The sequence below is a fragment of the Miscanthus floridulus genome, chromosome 5 (assembly GCF_019320115.1).
Source record: "Miscanthus floridulus cultivar M001 chromosome 5, ASM1932011v1, whole genome shotgun sequence".
NCBI lineage: Eukaryota > Viridiplantae > Streptophyta > Magnoliopsida > Poales > Poaceae > Miscanthus > Miscanthus floridulus.
In genome coordinates, this window is record NC_089584.1 from 132,107,802 (window position 1) to 132,130,910 (window position 23,109).

At 45.3% G+C, this 23,109-nt stretch overlaps 2 protein-coding genes across 3 annotated transcripts; one reads left to right on the forward strand and one right to left on the reverse strand.

Moving 5' to 3' along the window:
* The first annotated feature begins 773 nt into the window (after nt 1-773).
* Nucleotides 774-6,772, forward strand: LOC136450815 (probable ion channel POLLUX). Its single transcript, XM_066451438.1, is given in 14 exon segments — nt 774-1,316; nt 2,195-2,306; nt 2,405-2,473; nt 2,565-2,694; nt 2,697-3,121; nt 3,304-3,486; nt 3,599-3,658; nt 3,747-3,950; nt 4,362-4,610; nt 4,722-4,820; nt 4,901-5,095; nt 5,841-5,930; nt 6,020-6,283; nt 6,372-6,772. Coding segments are annotated over 14 exon segments (2,811 nt in total). The 5' UTR covers nt 774-804; the 3' UTR covers nt 6,591-6,772.
* Nucleotides 6,773-7,347: 575 nt separating this feature from the next.
* On the reverse strand, nt 7,348-12,428 carry LOC136450816 (serine/threonine-protein kinase SAPK4-like). Of its 2 annotated transcripts, none has more exons than XM_066451439.1 (9): nt 12,165-12,428; nt 11,975-12,049; nt 11,309-11,410; nt 11,174-11,227; nt 10,869-10,961; nt 10,680-10,772; nt 8,201-8,305; nt 7,997-8,095; nt 7,348-7,883 (listed from the first exon to the last, which is right to left on the reverse strand). In XM_066451439.1, exons 1-9 carry the CDS (start codon nt 12,282-12,284, stop codon nt 7,539-7,541), a joined length of 1,086 nt encoding a protein of 361 aa, XP_066307536.1. In that variant the 5' UTR covers nt 12,285-12,428; the 3' UTR covers nt 7,348-7,538. The 2 variants fall into 2 exon arrangements, 1 of the variants encoding a protein (XP_066307536.1); XR_010758435.1 differs by having other exon boundaries at nt 7,832-7,883; nt 7,997-8,112.
* Between the last annotated feature and the right edge of the window lie 10,681 nt (nt 12,429-23,109).

Below are 23,109 nucleotides of genomic sequence, written 5' to 3' on the forward strand. Positions count from 1 at the left end.
CCCATTTCGTTCTAAGAACCGAAAGCAATTAACATTAAACCCTAAAACTAGGGTTTTCAATGTTATGCGCAACAATGAACCCATAAAACATAACAACATGCGCTGCGGTTACCTAGGTTTAATACAAATATTAAAAATTGCATGAAACCCTAAGTAATGACGATTCTTAGATTCAAAAATCCAACTAATATATACTGAATCGATGCGAAAAAAATTACGAGGGGAGCGAGGATACCTTGCTCTCGAAGATTTACGGATCAAATCAAAGTTTTCAAGGTCCAATATATCGATTCGTGAGGTAGGGCGAAGTGGAGAGAAAAAAAACCCGAGAATGAGGAGAAAGAAGAGGAAGAAGACTCGGACAGGAAGGTTGGGGCCGGGGTTAAAACATCAGCTCGGCGCCAAGATCTACGGCGCCGAGTTTCCTGCCATATCACCGCCACGTCTGCTTCGAGCCTAAGATCTCGGACGTGTAAGCTCGGCGTCAGCAACGATGTCGCCGAGAAAAGGGTCCAGATTTTGAAAAAAATCCTCCAGAAACATATTTGTGATTTTTTTTAAAGGGCTAAAAAATAAAAAATTCGGCCATCGCGCGATGGGTGTGTCTTACAGGTGGGGCCGATAAGAGATGGCCCACGGGTCAGGGTCGCTGGCGAAGTGGGGTTAGTCAGTTGGATATGTAATCATCACGGGGTTAAAGGGTTATTTGGGAGTGGTTTATGCGTGTTCGTTTGATCGTATCCGAATTATTACCAGGCGGGCGCCGGACGGGAGGGGAGGGGAGGGAGCTCGAGCTCGCTGCTAATGGCGGAGAGCGATGGTGGCAGCGAGGCGGAGAGCCCGAGCCCTGATCCAAGGTCTGGTGGCGCGGCGAGCCCTGACCCGCGCCCGCCGCGGCCGCAGCTCACCAAGTCGCGCACCATCTCTGGCTCTGCTGCGGCATCCATACTGGCCGCTGATAGGGTAGTAGTAGTAGTAGGAGGAGGCGGCGGCGGCGGCGGCGGCGGTCTAAGGGACAACATCCTCGTTCGCCGCTCCTCCACGGCGCCCCTCCCGCCGTCGACGGCGTCAGCGGCGGGGGCGTCCTCGGCGCCGCGGCGGCTCACCGTCGCCGTGGACGACCCCTCCTACGCGGCACCCAACGGCGGGGTGCTGGACCGCGACTGGTGCTACCCGTCGTTCCTAGGTCCGCACGCCTCGCGCCCGCGCCCGCCGCGGCAGCAGCAGACCCCGACGACTGCCGACCGCCGGAGCGCTAACCCCACCGTGCCGGTGCCGCCGAGGGTGGTGGTGTCGCAGCGGGAGGAGGACTGGCCGTCCCTGCGCATGTGCAGCATGAGCGACGGCGCAGGGCCTCCAAATCTCGTAGGCCTCCAAATATAGAGTACTTAAATAGATCAGCACAGCTGAAGCTTTGGCTTTTGGCCCATTAGCTAGCAAGCCTATTATGGCAGCTTGCACAGCAACATTTTGGCCTGATAAAAAATGATTTGTTGGCAGTGGGCATCATTTTGTTTTGCCAATCCCAATTCGCAGCAGTTAGGTCTCGGTCTCCTCGTCCCCTACCGCCGCCATCGCCCTGGTGCCGTATCGGCTGCCGGCCGCGTATCACGAGCGATCGACATCGAGCGTGAGGAACTGACGGCAACCTGAACCTGCAGCGACTAGCGAGGCACTGAGGCCCTGAAGGTAATATTAATCATTTATTTTTTTCAATTCATTCAGACTGTAATGAGTAGTAGTGGGTCGATCTCTCTAAATTTTGTTCTTTTGATCTTTTCATCTAGACACCTACTGGAATTGTGTTCAAAGATTGAAGCCATGTCTTCTGCAAATCGTTCTAGAAAATTTGAATCGGGTTGGCAAAAGCGTAAGAAAAAACTTATTTGCGTTCTACGATGACACAAGAAAGGCTTAATGACTTGGATATAATAGCACTTGAAGGCGAAATGTTGGAGAAGATTGATTATGAGCATATCATTGATGACTTCATTTCAAAGAACACTACAAGAATGATGCTATTCAAGTAAAGATTATGCAACATAGGTACCATTCTTGATATATTTTATTGCAATGTACTACATACTACATCATATCATACATTTAGCTCTGTTTTTTCTAGGCTAGTAGGCCACATTTTTTAGCTTGGTACAGGGCCTTGAATTTTCCCGGGACGGCCCTGGGAGGAGAAGAGCCTGGCCTCCGTGGTGAAGCGCCCTGCGCTGCTCGAGGAGCGGAGGCCGCTGCCTCCTATACTCCCGCCCCCGCGCGCTCCGCGATTTGATCTCTCTCCGTATCTCCCACTCGTAAGTCATGCTAGTTGTACCATACCTGCTACTTTTTTTTTTTGGACACACTGATGACTGATGTGCTATTTTGGTCCATTTCCCTTGGGTTATTGCAGCTGCTGGTCGTAACTATCGCAAGCTCTACCCTCGCTATTTGGCAATGGATAAAAGTTATGGGACTCCAGGTTATCTCTTTGATCTGTGAAATTATGTGCTAACTGCTTTCCATCACGGTTCACACCACTAACAATTTAGAAGTCTTTAACATTGTGCCAGGAAAAGATCAGATCATGCAGCGCCGGCAATACTGGGGACCGTGAGGGTACTTGGATTGATGGGGACCATGGCTCTGCTTTTATCGGTTCAGGGAATTGGAATTTAGCTCCATCTAGCACCATCTTTGCTCTTGCACAAATTCCATGAGGGGGAGAAGTGGTGAGGAAGAAGTGCCTCTCAAGAAGAGGACCGCCTATAAAGTTGACGTGTTCTTCTCAGGACACCCATATGCGAAGCTTCTTGCCCTCCTGTTATCCACCATAATTCTCATTGCTTGGGGTGGGATTGCGCTGTATGTTGTTAGTGGCAGTGGATTCCTGGAGGCTCTCTGGCTTTCCTGGACTTTTGTGGCAGATTCTGGAAACCATGCCGACCAGGTTGGCTTGGGGCCGAGGATTGTATCCGTGTCAATTAGCTCTGGGGGCATGCTGGTGTTTGCCACAATGCTTGGGCTCGTGTCAGATGCAATATCAGAGAAGGTGGATTCTTGGTGCAAGGGAAAAAGTGAGGTGATAGAGATCAACCACATACTAATTCTCGGATGGAGTGATAAGCTGGTAACATTCTGATGGAAAGCTGTTTTAGTATGTAAAAAAAGATATGATCTGATAATATGCCCTGCATTTTTGTACTGTATCCTCTAACATCACTGAAACTGTGCTGCAAATGCTAAATTCTGTCTTCTTCAAGGTTGATATGATTGAATTGTTCGTCTAACGATATCTGCACTGTGGACCAGGGCTCTCTTCTGAAGCAGCTAGCTATAGCAAACAAGAGTATTGGTGGTGGTGTAGTTGTTGTTCTAGCTGAAAGGGACAAGGAAGAGATGGAGATGGACATAGCAAAGCTAGAATTTGACTTCATGGGAACATCTGTAATATGTAGGAGTGGCAGTCCTATAATTCTAGCAGACTTGAAGAAGGTAGAATTTTCAGAGATTATTCTCATCTGGTTATCCTTGGTCCATGTTCTATGCAGCGATGATTCCATATTAAGATCTCAAATAGCAGACCTCAGATGTTTTTTTTTTTCAGGTTTCTGTTTCTAAAGCACGGGCCATTATTGTTCTAGCATCGGATGAAAATGCAGACCAAGTTAGTAATTTTGTTCTACACACATTTAATATTTTTGGGGCTAACATGTCATATTATTGCATATGCTCACATTCTCTGTGTCCCCTAGAGTGATGCACGGGCATTGCGCGTTGTGCTGAGTCTGACTGGAGTCAAGGAGGGTCTAAGAGGCCATGTTGTTGTAGAGATGAGTGATCTTGACAATGAACCTTTAGTGAAACTGGTTGGCGGTGAACTAATTGAAACAGTTGTTGCCCATGATGTGATTGGACGTTTGATGATACAATGTGCACTTCAACCTGGCCTTGCACAGGTACATCTCAGTGCTATTCTGGTCTTATAGTTACAATATTTGTGCCTACAATTTTACTTGAATCATGGTATTTTAGGATCTGTGTGATGTCATTTTTCTCTCTACACAAATTTACATGTATACAAAAGACTTTGTTGCTGTTGCTAAAGGCACAAAGTTCTGAAGTCATAATGTTAAAGGCACTACCTAGGGACATCACATATGTTAGCCATTTGACCTCCTCAAAAAAAGGAAGAAAAAAAAAAGAAAAAAATGTGAAGCTTGATAGCTGCTAATGTTCCATTGTTCACTGATTATACGTGACTGAAGTTTGAAGGTACCAAGGAAACCAAGTTTTATTTGGTCCTGAGTTATTTTCCCTCAGGATGGATCATAATACTCAAAATACTAACCCATCAACCACTTTTGCAGATATGGGAAGATATATTGGGATTTGAAAATGCAGAGTTTTATATTAAAAGATGGCCAGAATTGGATGGCATGCGGTTTGGGGATGTGTTGATTTCATTTCCTGATGCTGTGCCCTGTGGAGTCAAGGTTGCTTCAAAATCTGGAAAGATCTTAATGAATCCTGATGATGATTATGTTTTAAGAGAAGGTGATGAGGTCCTTGTTATTGCAGAAGATGATGATACTTATGCTCCTGCCCCTCTACCAGAGGTAAATTTCCTCACTTAAGGTTCAATAATAGTTGATTTTGTGTATTGATCATCATGCAACATATTTCCTTTCACCTTGAGTTTTACCTCATAGATGTTTATCTATTTTCAGGTGAGTAAGGGTTTTCTGCCTAACATACCAACCCCTCCCAAATATCCAGAGAAAATTTTGTTCTGTGGTTGGCGCTGTGACATCCATGATATGATAATGGTAAATTTACTAAATTATGTTCCCTGACTGATGTCTTAGAAATCTTATTTTCGGTAATGAAAGCTAGTGCTATTATTTAGGTTCTGGAAGCATTTCTAGCTCCAGGTTCTGAATTATGGATGTTCAATGAGGTGCCGGAGAAGGAGAGGGAGATAAAACTGACTGACGGTGGTTTGGATATAGGCGGGTTAACAAACATTAAGCTTGTACATAAAGAAGGCAATACTGTTATCAGGCGGCACTTGGAAAGCTTGCCTCTGGAGACGTTTGACTCTGTGAGTACAAATTACTCTCTTTTAGAGAGATTCTGCACAATCATTGTTCAATAAAATAAATAGTTGATGAATTGACACTGAGGTCACTACTCTGTTCCAAAATGGAGGTCGTTTTAGTTGTCCTATGTCCAACTTTTCTAACGTTGACCTAACATCTAAAATACCATATGAAGGGTACCAATTTGATGGTGGAAGTGCATTTTTCTATAAAGTTGGTCAAAGCAGTGAAGTTTGACTTAGGACAAAAAAAACGACATGCAATTTAAAAGGGACATACTCTTCTTGATCTTTAGCTCCCATACAATCCTTTGTTTGCAATTATGTGAAATAGTCTGTTTAGTACAGGTACAAATTGCATTCACATCTTATTTTAGATCTTCATCAGATAACTGAAAGAAAATTTTGGAGCCTACTAGTACAAATTGGTCTGTTTGTATAGAAGCATTAATACCATGTTCATGTTGTGATCTATATTTCTCAAAAAATAAATCGAAAGGGCAGCAAGAGCATTGCCGCTATACTATTAGAAGAAAAGAGTTGACCTAGTTTTATGGTGAAACTGGGCCCGAAAACCGAACAACCGCTCAGCCCAAAGAGCCGGAAAGACCCACTGCTAGAGGATCACTCCAAACTACTAAGAAAAACAACTGCACCATTGCCAACTTGTAAAAATACCACCTCTGATTTGCTTCGATTGCTGATTTACTTCTGCAGAAGTATCTCAATGCTAACTTTGAAACCACAGATTTTAATTCTTGCAGATGAGTCAGTAGAGGACTCCATCGTACATTCTGATTCACGTTCTTTGGCCACACTTCTTATTCGTGACATTCAGGTGAGTATAGAACGGCCTGGTGACAGACACAGTGCAATAGTGCATAAATGAATGACTTCTGCATCATTGATGTGTGCCTTCTTCTACAGTCTAAGCGTCTTCCATCCAAGGAGCTGAAATCACCTCATCGTTACAATGGCTTCTGTCACAGTGCCTGGATTAGGGAAATGCAACATGCATCAGACAAATCTATCATCATCAGTGAAATACTCGATTCTAGAACAAGAAACCTTGTATCTGTCTCCAAAATCAGCGATTATGTTCTGTCAAATGAGCTTGTAAGTATGGCACTAGCAATGGTAGCGGAAGACAAACAAATAAACAGAGTTCTTGAAGAACTTTTTGCTGAGGAGGTACTTTCTAAAATTCATTGTCCTCTATCTCTTGACTACCCATCCTGACATGTGTCGCACCCGAATTTTGATACTTTGCATGTTACAGGGAAACGAGATGTGCATTCGATCTGCTGAATTTTACCTTTATGAGCAAGAGGAATTGAGTTTCTTTGATATTATGGTTAGGGCGCGTGAGAGAGACGAGATTGTGATTGGCTACCGCCTTGCTAACACTGACCAGGCGATCATTAACCCAGAACATAAGTCTGAGATTAGGAAGTGCTCACTAGATGATGTCTTTGTTGTCATATCAAAAGGTGACTAATTTTCATGAGCATCACTTTTTTGTCCAAGTGTATATTCTAATGCTAATCCTTGCTAATTGAAATCATAACCGGACAAACATACTGTAAAGTACAGTCCTGATCCAAACGGTCACCTATGTACATGTTAATTTGTAGCATTCAATCAATCTTGGCACAAACAATTACCTGTCTGCGACTGGAAATTTGGTTGTAGCAAATGGTACAATGAAGCAGTTTAGGAGAGGTAACTTGTAAATCCTTTGAATTCCACATTAATTATCAAATTCCAATGCAATTAATGGTGTAGGAGTAGGACAGTAGCATGTCCTGACATTTGGTTAGTGCTGCTCCCTCGTTTTTCTTTTAGTATTTATTAAATCGAAATGAGAATAGTTCCATTATGCGTCTGATGTTTTCCTATTTGCGAATCCAGATTGTTGTCGTCAGGCACCTAGATATTGGCAGTGTTAATGGGTGATTTTTTTAGAATAGCATATGATGCTACCTTAAGTGAAAGTATATGTTAGAGTCTCATGCATTGAAACCTTTAATACAGAGGGTTACTACTGCGAAGAGCTGCTTACATCGATTTTTCTGATGCATTAGAGTATGAGTATGTGTTCCACAGTGTAAAACTTCAAGCCGATCAACCAGATATTATCCGCTTTCCATATCTATGCTGGATGCTCAGGTAGTGGTGATCTGGTGGATAGCACCGATCCCACGTAAAAATGCGTTAGAATTATCATACCGGAACATAGCAGACTGTACAATCCAGACAGACCGTACATGCTTCATATATTTACCAATAATAGGAACATGGTAGTCTGTCTCAGTGTATTAAATTATGTTACATGAAAATTGACCAAACATAAGCAATTCTGAAGCCAAAATTGCAAACATCCCACTGGATCCTTCAGATCCGCAGCAACCCAGTTATCTACATGTAACTTTCTTCCACTAGCTTTTCATATATGAAGAGTATCCAAACGGAGTTCTTCGCTAGCATGGACCTCCTTCACCCTCCGATCGTATTCATCTTCCTCTTCCTCATGTTCATCTGGTCTGTGTTCCTCTTCCTTCTCTTCTTCTTCATCCGAATACTCACTGCTCCACCCATAGCCTGATCTGGATGATTTCGGCATGGTCCTTGCATCTTGAACTATCTTCATGATTTCTTCCGACGTTTGGTCTGAATAAGAAGGCACCCTGTTATCCCTCCTGTAGTACATGCCTTGTGCAGTCTCCGTTAGTTCCCGTGGTAGGTTCTTCAAAAACCATGGATGGCTCTTTATTTCCTTCATTGTGATTCTCTGGAGAATATTAGTAAAAAATACTGCATCAATGTTTCAAATTACCACGGTTTACACTATCCCACATGTATCATGGCACGTCATGACTGTAATTTACAGGTTGAGATCACTACCCTCATTGGATTGGCAACAAAGATACGGGCAAGAAGTTGCTGGCATTCTGTAGATATGTGGACATAATCTGGTATCTTGTATTGCACTTGCATTATTTGCTGCAGGCGAAGAGTGACTGGAATGAGGGTAAAGTGATGTTGAAAAAAGAAAATAATAGCAGAAATTGGATAAGATATCTATATTAGTGGCGTATAGCATGTCACCTGAATGGTCTTGCGTATATTCTTGGGGTCATCGGGGTCTTCAAATGGGTATGCTCCCACAAGCATGACGTAAAGAGTCACCCCGCAGGACCATACGTCTGCAAGCTACATGAACAAGTACCACTGTAATCAATGAGTGGAGATGAATAGTCTGTTAGATAAATATTAACAAACTTTATTAGGATAGAGTGTGAATTACAAGGTCAGGATATACACATTTTCAGAATGAGAACACTAATATGTTTCCTTGCACTTGATAAGACTTACTGATGTTTATATTTTGTGCTAAACTGGCAAAGCTTCGAAAATTCACTAATCATACATGAGAATTTCTGAGGTGTCAAGAGAAACTGATATTTGATTGATCGGGTGGCTTTCATGTGGTACAATTCTGTTCTGCCATTGCATTAAAAATAGAAAACATATATATAAACAGTATGCAAGTTGCTTGTGGGTTATGACGAAGCATGTCAGCATAAACCATAATAAACTTAAAACCAAGGTTTTAAATAGTGGGCTAAGCTATTTAGCAGCCTCCTCCTCCAGGAAGCTATAAGATGCTATAGCGGAATATAGGGGTAGTGATTTTATTAAAAAAACATAGAATTCTTCAGTTAATTGTGAACATAAACATAGAACTAAGGAAGTTCCATGAACTCATAATACTTGAATACATGTCAAAAGCTCTAGGAGACATGTCATCATGCCCATTACTTCATAATCATTCAATCAATCAGCTCACTCATGGCTATAATCAACATTCATATTCAATCAACAAATAAACTAAACAACTATTCAATGGTTCACTGCATCATTCATTGAAGTAAAAATATAATAGAGGCATGGATTCTAGTCATCTAGAGCAAAGAATAAATATTTTGACTTGGTCAAAAATAGCAGTGTTAAAAGAATTTCACGGGTAAGCCAAATAGTGGTGTTTAGCGGAGCTAAAGTAATGTTAGATGCAATAGCAGTGCTATAGTGGGCTAGTTAGAACCATGAAGTTAACCCTAAACACATAAAATACAAAATATAAGCCATAAGAATCAAGAGGAACCAAATAGGCTCCACATGCATTTTATGTTCAACAAGGAAGTCAGAAGAAGCATCAAATTCAAAACATAAATAGGATCTACAATCGTGTTCAAGTTAGCACTATGACATATGCATGAAGCTCAATGGTTGGCCAGCTAGTTGTGGATGTATAAACTGCTCTTAGAAATTTTCTTAAAAGGAAGTTGGTATACAAAAATCTTCATATCAAACTTAATGCTAGCCATGAGATCACAGTTCCTATAATATGGAGTGAACTCGAATTTTTTGCGCGACACTCGGATTGTGCGATGCACATGTTCTTTATTGATGTAATTGTGATCCATGCCCATACTTCACAGTAGTGTTCTTTATCGATTTAGTTGCACTTACTGTGTTCTGACAATTAAACTTAACAGGGGGGGGGGGGGGGGGGGGGGGGGGAGATGACAGAAAATAAGACTGCAGAAAATTCGTCCTTCTAAACTACTAGCTAGTAATAAACCTACCAGAACCTATTTGTTCATGACAATGTAAAAACTAGAAGCTAAAACCCTCCATCCACAGTCCAAAGGTGAACTATTTTATAGGAACATGGAGAATCTGTAGGATAAGAACCTCTTTTGTGGATGTCTGTTAGCAAATAGCCCTGCTCCACTTTTCTGGTGTCAACATCCCTTGTGCTACATATTACCTCAATAAACCAAACAGAAAATGTTCCAGCACCTCGTGCTGACAATGACTCCTCATCCAAATTAGAAGCATTTGTCAAGAGAATTTCAGATCCTTTGTTGTTTCAGCACTTGTGACTATAGCTAAAAATGAAATGCACTATCAAAGAATAGATGTGAAGTCCATCTAGTTGCCGAACAAGACTGTACACCAACAGCATGTGTCACAACTCACAACAAAGAGGTTTGGTGCATGCAGTACAATTATACAAACTTATTAGTTCATCATCATAATAGTGACCTATTTGGCTCGACCAAAAAATAACATAAACTTGATACACAGTTGCTTGTTAAGATTTGACAAATAAGCCTACAGATCAGATATTTCCTAAGATTCCTCCCTGCGTATGCAGAATTTCAGAAGGATCAACTTTTGGATTGATCATTCAACCTGACTTTCACAACATTGAGAAGCCAAGCATGTAATGTCACAATCATGGACAAATATACCCCCACAATGTGGTTGTGATGGGGAAGTTTGATTACCATCATTTAATTTATGCACCTAAAACAACTGGGTAAATCAGTACTGTTATGCTAAAACATTGCAAATCTTCAACATATGAAAACAAGAGCAAGGCAAAAGGATACTTGCACAAAGTTGTAAACAGTGCCTAGAAAAAGATTGCAAGTGACCTAACAGAATATCCTGCGAAGGTGTAATAGAAACAAGAAAACATGTAGTTCATGAAAGAATCAAGGGGAGATAAGCTCACCTTTCCATCATACTCACGACGGGATAGCACCTCAGGTGCAATATATGCTGGGGTTCCCACTGCTGATTTGGGTCTTGAATGCAACACTGATGACTGTTCCAGACATGGCAAAAGAATATTTAATGAGAATTTATAAAGATTTTACTAAGTTCCGCATTTGTAGTATTAACCATGGATCCAGCAAACCACCTTGGAATAGCCAAAATCGCATATCTTAAGCCGTGGAGCTGGGCTGCCATCCAAGAGAACATTCTCCAGCTTCAGATCTCTATGGCATATTTGCTGGTGTTTGAAAATTTTGTCCTCAGAATGAATTATGAGAAATAACAACAAACATACACGGTGATACATCAAGTACACCTTTTATGCTAACAACCAGTGTCTCTTCTAAAAAATGATGAACACAAGGTATACAAGTCTTTTGCTCTTAAAAGCGTAGAATATGGTTTTGTTTGTCAAATGAACAGAAAATCTTCTGTTTGTGTCTTTCGTACCATGTAATGGCAATAGCTCACGCCACAGATCAACTGCTGAAAGAAATACCGGGCCTGCATTAAGCAGAAAAAAAATAATTAAGTATCACTCTTTCATCAAAACATTAACATAAACTCAGGAACAAATTCTGAGACCTCATCCTCACTAAACCGCCCGCGATCACAGATCCGATCGAAAAGCTCTCCACCTGCTGCAAACTCCATCACAATCATAAGATGCATTGGTGTAAGTATCACCTGCAGAAGTTTTTTCCCAAAACAATTAAAACCCATGTGATTCAGAAAAAGGAGGAGAAAATATACTACTTAAGCAAACAGAGTGGAGGCATAATCTGTTTTCTTCGTCCATTTAAAACTCACAACGGTTCAAATAGAAGACTCTGCACCTTATACTCTTGAGATTTGTGTGAACAATCTGAGACAGAAAACATACAGCCTAACGAGTATCTAAAGTGGATGCATCCCTGACACTAAATCGCATACCAAATTCGTAAGAAGCACAAGGGGAATAGCCTAAAAGGAAAGGGACAGAGGACAGAGGAAAACAGCAAAAGTTGGCACCTAATTAAACAGCACCAATCAAAAGATTCCCCCACTATATGCAGTTAAGTGGAATCAGCAACGTCCCGAATTATCAATTACTACGCACAATATATATATTTTGGAAAGTCCTTTATCCGCCACCCTTTGAAGCCGCTCCCTAATAACACTAAAACGGCATCAAACACCCAGTGATTAAAAATAAAAGCGAAAGGAAATGATCAAGCGAGCAATTAAACGTTTCGGTCCATAACGACCAACCTCCTTGAAGCGAATAATGTTGGGATGGCGCAGCGAGCGGTGGTTGATGATCTCCCTGTACACATTCTCGTCAATCTGCACAGCACAGAACCCAGTCGCAATCCACCCAGACCCAGTAATTAATCCACCGCCAAGTCGAACAAACCGCAACTAAAAAGTTTAAGAAACGAACAAAACAAAAACAACGAACCCGGTGGCCGCGCTCGATGCACTTGACGGCGACGAGCTCTCGGGTCTCGCGGTTGCGCATCAGCCGCGCCACCCCGAAGTTCCCCGACCCGATGTCCCGCACCGCCTCGTACTTGTCCATACGTACCTCCTCCGCCTCTGCACCCCGGCCCCGCGCGTTCTCCCTCGGTCCAGGAGCAGCCTGCGGGGTCTGCTGCCGTAGCCTGCTCGCACCACAGCGGAGGAGGAGCGGGTCGGTACGGCGGCGGCGGGCGTGTGGGTTTGCGTTGCGGCGGTTGCGCCTCGTCGGCCGGTGGGTCGGTGCGTGTGCGTGAGGCGATCGGGGATTATATAGTGGTGGTGGTAGGAGCGCAGCGTGGGGGCAAGCCGCGCCAGCGTGTGCGAGCTGATGAAGGGAGGGGAAGGGAAGGAAGGGGAGGAGGGGATGTCGGGTGGGCCCCGCCGTCGGTGTCCGTGTCCCGCAACGGGCACGGGGGGCATGCGTGCCTGGCTGGCTGCGATTCGCCATCGGATCCGACGTGTGAGCCTCCGTTTCGCCTGTGAACCGGGGGGTTGTGTTTCTTCTTTATCGCAAACTCGGACAAAAGCTTCTTTTACAACGATGTTCGAAATGTATGAACGAGATTGCTATATATAATTGACTTAAACTTTGTGCCGAATGAATTGCTTATTCTAAAAGTTATGCAAAAAATACTTCTCAGGGTATTTCTAAGCTCTAACATGTCATTAATTCCTTATCCTATCCTTGTATGCAAACCGATACAGTTTTTTTTATTGGTTTCCATATTTCTGCGGTGAAATTTCCATCTATTATGTGTTTATTCTCCCTTACACATGTCACAGCCTTGTAGGGTAGCTCAGCCATATACTATTTCTGATTTACATGTACATTGCGGGCTCGTTCGGCTGGTTGAAAAACCAGCCGAATTTTACTGTGCATAAAATTCTTAAACAGGGGATGGTATTCAACTGTTCATGTGCGAAAATATGTGAGAATGCAAGTTTCAAAAAACCATTCATGCCCATGGGTTGGTTCACGAATTAGGCTTAACTTTTCTATTAAAATAAGATGAATAATGGCTTGATAAACTTGGATAGGCTTGACTAAGAGAGTGTGATGCAGGGACTAAAGTTTAAGAGGTGTCTCATCCGATGTCACATGAGGTGTTGCATGGGTGTTCGAATACTAATAAAAAAGTAAACTATAGAATTCGTCAGTAATCCGCGAGACGAATTTATTAAGCCTAATTAATCTATCATTAGCACATGTTTACTCTAGCACCAAATTGTCAAATCATAAACTAATTAGGCTTAAAAAATTCGTGTCGCAAATTAATCTCAATCTATGTATTTAGTTTCATAACTAGTCTATATTTAATACTCCATGCATGTATCAAATATTTGATGAAACAACGACTAAAATTTAGGAGGTGGAACCATACACCACCTAAGATTAGGTCCATATACGGGTGCTTTTGCAATCTTGTCAACTAATAAACTACTTGTGGGGGTTCGACCCCGGATATCAACAGTAGACTACATGGGCTGCGCTCCTAGGGGCGATCCAGCCCACAAGATGAAGACCTACGGTGCACGACACTACTCGGCGTGTACCGCAAGACATCAAGGACGTTATCCTGAAGATACTACGAGATCTGTTAGGATACGTTCGATCCCATTATTCATGTAATCTATTATTACTTTTCGGTTATCTGCTAGATCTAACCGACTTGTAACCATGCCCCCAGACTATATAAGATGGGTAGGGACCCTCTCAAAACACACGTAATATCATAAATAGCCAATACAAACCAACAGACCATAGGAGTAGGGTATTATATCGTACTGACGGCCCGAACCTGTTTAAACTCTTATGTCTCTGTTGCCTTCTTGTTCTAGATTACACGCATCTATACCAATCAATCTACCTTTGTGGGATACCCCTCGGAGGATTGCCGATGATATTCTATCGACAATTTACGCGCTAGGTAGGGGTGTGCATGCTGTTTCTATGACGAACAAGATAGTACATTTTACAGGCTCTTCGTTCTCCCCAAAGCCCGACCAGATCTTTACGGTCGGATCGATCTCCTGGATCATCAACGCTGACAAAGATGGAGAGATCATTGAGCCGGTGCAGATCAATTCTGCGCCGACCACACCAGCACCTGCAATAGCAGATCCGATCTCGGAACCGCCTCCGAGGTCGTCTTCACCAACAATTCGCCGCCCGCTCCCCCGCTATCCGAGGAAGCGGATCGACAACGACGATCTAATCGCATCCATCGATCAGGTTAGCCAGAAGCTCCCCAACTGCCTCTCCATCGTGGGATCGGCTCTGACCACTTTGGTTCAGCGTCGATCACCCTCCGATTCTGATCTATCGAAGGCAGATCAGGAAACTCTAGGGGATACGACCGCCATCCATCAGGATGCCCTAAGGGGCAAATTCACCGACCAGGTGGGAGACATTTATCCTCTCGTCGACCCGATCACCGACCAGCTCTCGCCGATTATCAACATGCTCCAAATCGGTCGATGCCCCGAAGCATCCCTCCACACCATCCTAGAGGAAAATCTAGACTCCGAGTCCCAGGGCTCTACAGAGACTGTCGCTGAAACCGCCGCCGTCCAACCTCCTTTACCACCCTTCCGAGGAGGCAGGATCTTTAATGTCAGCATCGACAGCCCTCCGTGGGATGGAGAAACCGATGAGGACCGCGTAGCTCGCATCAACAGAAACGCCAACCGCGCGCAGCGCCTAGCAAATGAGGCTGCCATTGTGTTGGCCGAGGCTGCTCGCAATGGAGAACAGCTCGACTCGCAAGGGAGGCCACGCCTGCTTCGCCGCAACCTTGATGATGAATTCGTCCGCGTCGATGGCCATGATGTCTACAAGACCCCAAGCGTCAACTTGGTCGTTGCCGCCAATGAGATCACTCAGCTCGAGCAAACGCCAGAGGTCGCCAAGGTCGTTGTGATGCTTAAAGCCACACACTGCTAGGTCAATGAGATCCACTAGGATCAGAGACCTTCCTATTCGACAAGCTTGATTCATCGGTCCACTGTGCTAAGATCCAATCGCTGCCCCAGTAGAAGCTATTTCGTTGATCAACAGCGTGATGATGGATAGCCCCTCTAGGGGGGATCTAGGGGGACTGCATCGACTACCCTCGTCAACATGAACAAGAAGTTGACTAAGATGTCCGAGCACACATCAACAACCTCCGGGATGCACGACGTCACATCGACGGGCGTCGTTTCTCTCGCCATGAAGAGGAAGTACGCCGGCGTCAAGAATATGAGCAAGAGTTTAGTAACCCGGACACAGCCCTCTAGCCACTCAACATCGGCAACGCTATAGATCCCAACGGTGATGATCTCAAAGGGCCTCGAGCATTCACTAGAGCACTCTGAACACTCCAGTGGCCCTATGGTTTCAAAATCACCGGGGTCGATCCCTACAAGGGGCGAATGAACCCCACACAATGGCTACAAGCTTATGCCACCGCTGTGCGTGCCGCCAGGAAAGATACCAGTGTCATGGCAAACTATCTTCCCGTCATGCTCACGCCAACCGCAATGAACTGGCTCACAAGCCTCGCCCCGAATTCTATCAGATCTTGGGAACATCTGAAGAAGGTCTTCACCAACAACTACATGGCTACGTGTACTCGGTTAGACACCAAGCATGATCTGAATCGCATCTACTAGAAACCGTCCAAGCTCCTCTGTAGCTACATCAGGCATTTTCCCAAGATGAGGAATTCTATTCCCAATATCACAGAAGTAGAAGTCATCATCACCTTTATTCGAGGACTCCATCACCGCGACCTCTGCTCCAAATTCAATCATAAGCCTCCTAAGGGGATTGGCGAGATGATCACAACCGCCGACCAGTACGCCGATGCCGAAGAGGCCGAAGTACGCTTCAACGAGGATGTGGGCACTCACCGCCCAACTCGCCACAGCGACGAACGACGCCACAGTGACCATCGCCACGACGACCGCGACCACCATCAGGACAGTGGCCATGATCGGCTAGAAGGGTCCAAAACTAGTCAATATCACCGTCGCCGACCAGACCACATCGTCGCTGCCATTGACGAACCTCACACCAAGCGCAACTACAATGAGTAGTACAAGAAGATCCTCAAAGGCCCATACCCCCTCCATAAGAACAACAAGCACAAGATGAAGGACTGTCTTGGCTTGGCTAAGGAGTTTTAGGGCAAAAAGAATGATGACTATGACGACGAAGCCAGAGGTCGCCGACCACCTAGGGACAACAACAACTCCTTCCAGGATCACAACAAAGTGGTCGCCACTATATTCGGGGGCCTCACCGCCATCGAGAGCAGAAGAGATCGAAAGTTCACTGCCCATCGGGTGCTCGTCGTCAACACAAAAGACGCCATCGCCAACCCTAGCTATCGCCCCTAGTCTAAGGTCCCCATCACCTTCAGTAGGGCTGACCAGTGGGTGGACATCCCTTACACAGGGCATTTCCCCTTCATTCTTGATGCAACCATCAAGAAAGTACTCTTTAGGAAAGTACTCATCGACGGCGGAAGTGCTCTGAACCTCCTCTTCGCCGAAGCCCTAAAGGAGCTAGGCCTTGGAATAGAAGACCTCACACCCTTTGACTCCTCCTAGGGTGTGGTACCTAGCAAGGCATCTAAACCACTTGGAGAGATCACCCTCTCGGTACAATTTGGCACGACAAGCAACTTCCGCGTCGAGCACATCAACTTCTACGTTGCTGACTTCAACACCGCCTACCATGCCATACTTGGTCAGCCAGCTCTGGCCAAGTTCATGGCCATACCACATTACGCCTATCTGGTGTTGAAGATGCCTTCGCCTATAGGAGTTCTAGCTCTACGGGCCAACCTCTCCATCGCCTACACCTGTGAAATAGAGTCTCACCCTCGCTGAAGCCACCAACCTCTCCATCCAGATGGCTAGCATGGTCATCGATGCTAAGACGGTGCCCGCCGATGACCTAGACATCCTAGCACTAGAGCCTCCATGTGCCTCCGCCAAGTCCAAGGAAACAAAGGAGGTCGGCCTCGGCCTCAATGACCCCACCAAGACCATCAAGATTGGGGCTCATCTCGACCCCAAATAGGAAAAGCGTTTGTCTCCTTCCTACATGCCAATGCCTACATGTTGGCTTGGAAACCTACAGATATGCTGGGAGTACCACGAGAGAAGATCGAGCACTCCTTGAATGTCTCGTCGATCGCCAAACCGATCAAGCAGAAACTCTGATGATTCATGCCAGACAAGAAGGAGGCTATTAGGGTAGAAATAAAATGGCTCCTAGCTGCCATATTTATTAAAGAAGTGTATCATCCTGAGTGGTTAGCAAATCTAGTTCTTGTTCAAAAAAGAATAAAGAATAGAGAATGTTCGTTGATTACACTGATCTCAACAAACACTACCCTAAAGACCCCTTCAGTCTGTCTTGGATAGACGAGGTTGTAGACTCCACCGCTGGCTATGAACTGCTCTCCTTCCTCGACTGTTACTCCGGCTATCACTAGATATCCCTCAAAGAGGACGACTAGATCAAAACATCGTTCATCATGCCTTTCGGTGCATATTGCTATACCACCATGTCCTTCAGACTAAAAAATGCTAGGGCGACCTACCAAAGGGCCATCCAGATGTGCCTTAACCAATAGATAGGCCGCAACGTTGAGGCTTACATCGATGATGTGGTCGTCAAATCCAAAACGACTGACAATCTTATCGCCAACCTCAAAGAAACGTTCACCAACCAGAAAAGGTTTAGATGGAAGTTGAACCCTTCAAAGTGCACCTTTGGAATTCCATCCGGCATACTCCTGGGCTACATCGCCAGTGCTTGTGGCATCAAACCCAACCCCGACAAGGTCTCTGCCATTACCAATATGAAATGGCCAACCTATGTAAAGGATATACAGAAGCTCACAGGGTGAATGGCTGTTCTCAGCCGCTTTATATCATGCCTCGGCAAAAAAGGACTACCATTTTTCAAACTACTCAAGGCCTCTGAATGCTTCTCCTAGTCGGAGGAGGCTAATGCAGCCTTTGAGCAGCTCAAGTTGTTCTTAATGAAACCTTCGATCATGATCGTGCCTCAACCAGACGAAACCCTATTGATATACATCGTCGCCACTTCCCACGTCGTTAGCACAACTATCGTCATCGAGCGCAAGGAAGTTGGACACGCCTACAAGGTACAACGTCTAGTCTACTTTATCAGTGAGGTTCTCAATGAGTCTAAAACTCATTACCCTTAGGTTTAGAAGTTGTTATACGCCATTCTGGTCATGTCGCGCAAGCTCCGCCATTACTTCGAGTACTACAAGATTGTCGTGGTCACCGAGTTCCCTCTAGGGGACATCCTCCACAACAAAGAGGCCTATGGCAGCATCATCAAGTGGGCTATCGAGCTTGGCACTTACTCCATCGAATTCAGAAGCAAGCATACCATTAAGTCATAGGCGCTGGCTGACTTCGTCGCTAAGTGGACTGAGATCTAAGAGCCCATCCCCGCAGCTTGCCCTGAGCACTAGGTGATGTACTTTGATGGCGCCCTCAACATCAACGGTGCTGGTGCTAGCATTTTATTCATTACTCCGACCAAGGACAAGCTCCGATATGTCCTCCGAATTCATTTTCTAGCCTCCAACAACGTCGTGGAATATGAAGCATGACTCCACCGACTCCGTATAGCCATCGAGCTCGGTGTCAAATGCCTCATAGTATATGGAGACTCCACATTGGTCATCAACTAGGTCAACAAAGATTGGTCCTATTCTAGTGAGAAGATGGACGCGTACTGCGCCGAGATTAGGAAAATCAAAGGGAAGTTCTACGATATCGAGTACCACCACGTGGTACGAGATCAAAATTAGCTTGCCGACCACCTATCTAAGATAGGCTCTTCACGCACCACGATTCTACCTAGGGTCTTCGTTCAAGACCCCTTTACACCATCTATTAAGGAAGAGAAGGAAGTTCAAGAGATCCCTCCCCCACTGAGCAGCTGGTACATGTAGTACCTTCACCGACTGTGGATTGGAGGGAATAGTTTATCAAGTACCTCACCAGTGCCGACGTACCCACTAATAAGACCAAAACTTAATGCCTCATCTGTCGCAGCAAGCATTATGTGCTAGTAGATGGGAACTTGATGAGGAAAAGTGCCAAGGAAGGGATACTGCAGAAATGCTTCACCCAAAAAGTGGGAGTGAAACTACTTCTTGAAATTCACTCAGGCTCCTGTGGTAATCACGCGGCCTTGAGAAACCTAGTCAGCAAAAGCTTTCTGAGCTGGTTTTTACTGGCCCACAACCATCACCAATGCAGAAGACCTCGTCTGACATTGTGAAGGATGTCAATTTTTACCAAGCAAATACACGTGCCAGCGCAGGAATTGTAGTCCATCCTAGCTTCTTGGCCTTTTGCATCCTAGGGACTAGACATGATGGGGCCTTTCAAGCCTACACCAGGTGGTTTTTGGTACATGTACATCACCATCGACAAGTTCTCCAACTAGATCGAATACAAGCCGCTTGTTTCGGCCACTACAAAGAAGGCAGTCGAGCTCTTCTAAGATATCATCCATAGATTTAGTCTCCCGAACAGCATAATCATCGACCTCGAAACCACATTCACTAGTCACCATTTTTGGGACTTCTACGAAGACCGATGCATCTCCATCAAATACGTCTCTGTTGCCCATCCTAGAGCCAATGGCCAGGTCGAACAGGCGAACGGCATGATCCTCGATGCCCTCAAAAAGAGGCTATACTAGAAAGAGGAAAAGCATCAGGGTAGATGGCTCAAAGAGCTCCCAGCTATGGTCTAGGGACTACACACTCAAGCTAGTCGTAACACTGGTGTGACTCCATATTTTTTGGTCTATGGCTCAAAGGTCATACTTCCTGTGGATATTGCCTTCTGAGCACCTAGAGTAAAGCATTATAATGAAGAGCAAGCCATAGCTGTTTGGACAGAGGACATCAATAGGGCTGAAGAAGAAGGCCTGATCACTTGCATCCACACAGCCAAATACCTAGAAGGCCAGTGAAGATACTACAATCGTAATATCAAAGATCATTCATTTGCGGTCGGCGACCTCGTTCTCCGTAGAAAGTAGAAAACTAAAGGGATACACAAGCTCTCCTCCCCCTAGGAAGGGCCTTACATGGTCAAAGAGGTCACCCGACCAGGGTCTTACTGGCTATGTGACTTGGATGGAATCGATATCCCCAATTCGTGGCACATCGAGTACCTTATACATTTCTATCCTTGAAACGCTCCAGATATGTACTCTCCACTCCATAATGAATGAAGCTTTTGTCGCCATAATTCGTCTCCATTGTTTCTCCACTCTAGTTTAATCTCCATTTGCGGTCGCTGGCTGTAAGCTACTCCTTAACAAACTCCGACAATTATACGCGATCTCCATAAATTCTTCGCCACGTTTCTCTACACTAAAATATCTTTAAGATATTTCGCCAGCCATCAAGCAGCACACATTCTGCTCTATGTTCTTTGGAGAAAACCCAGTCTCCGATCTCTCCCTACATGTGCTATGGGCTCCACGCTCTTCGTTATAAGTGGTCAGTTGTGGTTCCTTGGTCACGTATGTTCCTCCTACACGTGCACGGGCTCTAGCGCTCGACTTTATGGAATACAGGCTAGCCAAGGCCAAGAGCCCATTAACAAACTAACTGCTCAGACACTACTTATACCATGTATAAACGCGTTAGGGTTAACAACAAGTTTCTTTTTCACCGAAAGTGCTAGCTAGTCGCATAAACACGCATATGATGTCTACTTACAACATTTATACAAATACATAACTGTTTGTGTTGGGTTCATAAACCTAGGGTCCCATGTGGACTGACTTCACCAACAAAGGCTCAACCCAATAGACGACGTTGCGAATGACGCACAACTCCTGGGATGGCCCAAATACCTAAAAACAGGCCAGAAGGGTGATCCAATCTCCGACTAGAAGGCCTCGCTAAGGAGGAATAGCGCTCGCTTCTGACTCTGGCCCACCTCTCTGACCAGAAGGCCTAGCCATAGAGGAACAATGCTCGTTTCTGACTCTGGCCTACCTCTCCGACCAGAAGGCCTGGCCAAACACCACTTCTGGACTCTGACCCGCATCTTCGACCAAGGATGCACTGAACCACTGCTTACAGCTCTTCTCTGACTAGCGTAGTCGGAGTCAACTAGGACCAACCGACCGGGGATGCCCACTCAGTGAGGACCAGGAAACAAACAGAGCAAGTAAGGCAGGGCACTCAAGTCAATCGCAATACCAAGGACCGTACCCTGTACACCTATGGGACATTACCGATAGGACATGTTAGAAGAGTGCCATGCAACCTTCCAGGCATGTCAAAACCCAAGCAATATTATGGGCACTGACATTTTGCCCTACAGTGTTGTGGGCACCCGCAAAACTCCCATACCAGATGAGCACGGTAAAACCCCTTGCACGCCACAGGGAATCAACAGTATGACAGGCACCGACGTCTACCGTACCAAAAGAAGACAACGCAATCTCCCACATGCATCTGACATTAGACAGTGTTATGGGCGCCTACAATCATCTTATATCCGATGGCGTGGGCAACAAGACTTAGCGTATGTACACACACACACACTCTCTCTCTCTCTCACTTGTAAGGCCATCTCCTTCATCTATAATAGGGGATGCGCTCTCTCCTAAAGAAGGAGGAATTAGACCACAACAACTCGAACAACACACACGATTCGAATGACCAAGGATCCCAACGAACAACAAACGTTTGAACACTTAGCACATAGTGGAGCTCCCATCACTCTCGGCCCTTCAGACTAGAGTCTAACCAAACCTCATGCACCCCTCATCTTTGTCCCTTTCGTTTGTAACCCCACAACAAACTCGAGCACCTGGGTTCAGGAATAAAGTCACCGACTGACTCAAACTAGACATAGGGCACGTTGCCTGAACCAGTATAAACCCTATGTCATTGAGTGCTAGGCCACATCCGATCATAATGTACGACAAAACTACAAGTATTTATGTGTTGGTCATTTTCTACACCGACAGTTGGCACCGTCCGTGGGGAGGATGTTGTACGTTCATACTTTTTTGGTTATCGGATGGCCCACTTTTCTGCCATCTTCACCATGGCGGGCTCAAGCGATACGACTCATTTTGGCCCAATAGAGTTCCCCACATTCCCACCTATTGGGATGCGGGGGCCTCCTGTCTTCGAGCCATCCTAGACCTTCCTCTTTGGAAGCCTTGACTTCATCACCGACTGGCTTGGCGTACTACACCTCCACGAGGAGGCACTTGTTCTGGCGCCCGTCGGAGGGGCATCCTCCATCAGCTCTAGGACACACGACAACTTCAATGATGAGGCACCTATGCTTCATTCCAAGCAAATGCTATGCTCAAACCCCGCTGTGAGTAATGTACATGCTATTATTTACTCATTATTTACTATCTTCCACCGATTATCTAGAGGGACCGCATTGTCCGCACCGCAACCACCGTACGACCGGTTCCTCTATGGCCTCACGTCCCCCATAGACGCGTATGCTCGGGGGCTCCAAAAAATGCTGACGCTGCCTCCACTCACATCCAAATTCATGGGGATAGCAAGCTATGCTCCCACCTATTTCTACAAACTCGTAGATGACAAGGTTGAGAGTGATGGCTCTAGCATCGACGACGTGGCACCTAGCCATCGTCTATCCTGGGAGTGCGCTATGGCGGATGCTCTAGGACAACCATTGGTGGTAGCAGAGTCCTTATAGACTCACACCCCTTTGGACCCTCATGCGGGGGCCCTCATGCTTGCACAAGAGCACGGCATGGAGCTACGATAATGGTGGTAGAACCAACTGCCACCTGCGTTGGCGCGCTCGGCGCACTATGC

Excerpts from the sequence above, each read along its gene's own strand:
- LOC136450816 (XM_066451439.1), bottom strand. The coding sequence starts at position 12,284 with ATGGACAAGTACGAGGCGGTGCGGGACATCGGGTCGGGGAACTTCGGG. Across the intron at positions 10,773-10,868 it reads GCGATTTTGGCTATTCCAAG|TCATCAGTGTTGCATTCAAG; the intron begins GTGGTTTGCTGG and ends TGTCTGGAACAG. Across the intron at positions 8,306-10,679 it reads GTCGTGAGTATGATGGAAAG|CTTGCAGACGTATGGTCCTG; the intron begins GTGAGCTTATCT and ends TTGTTCATGTAG.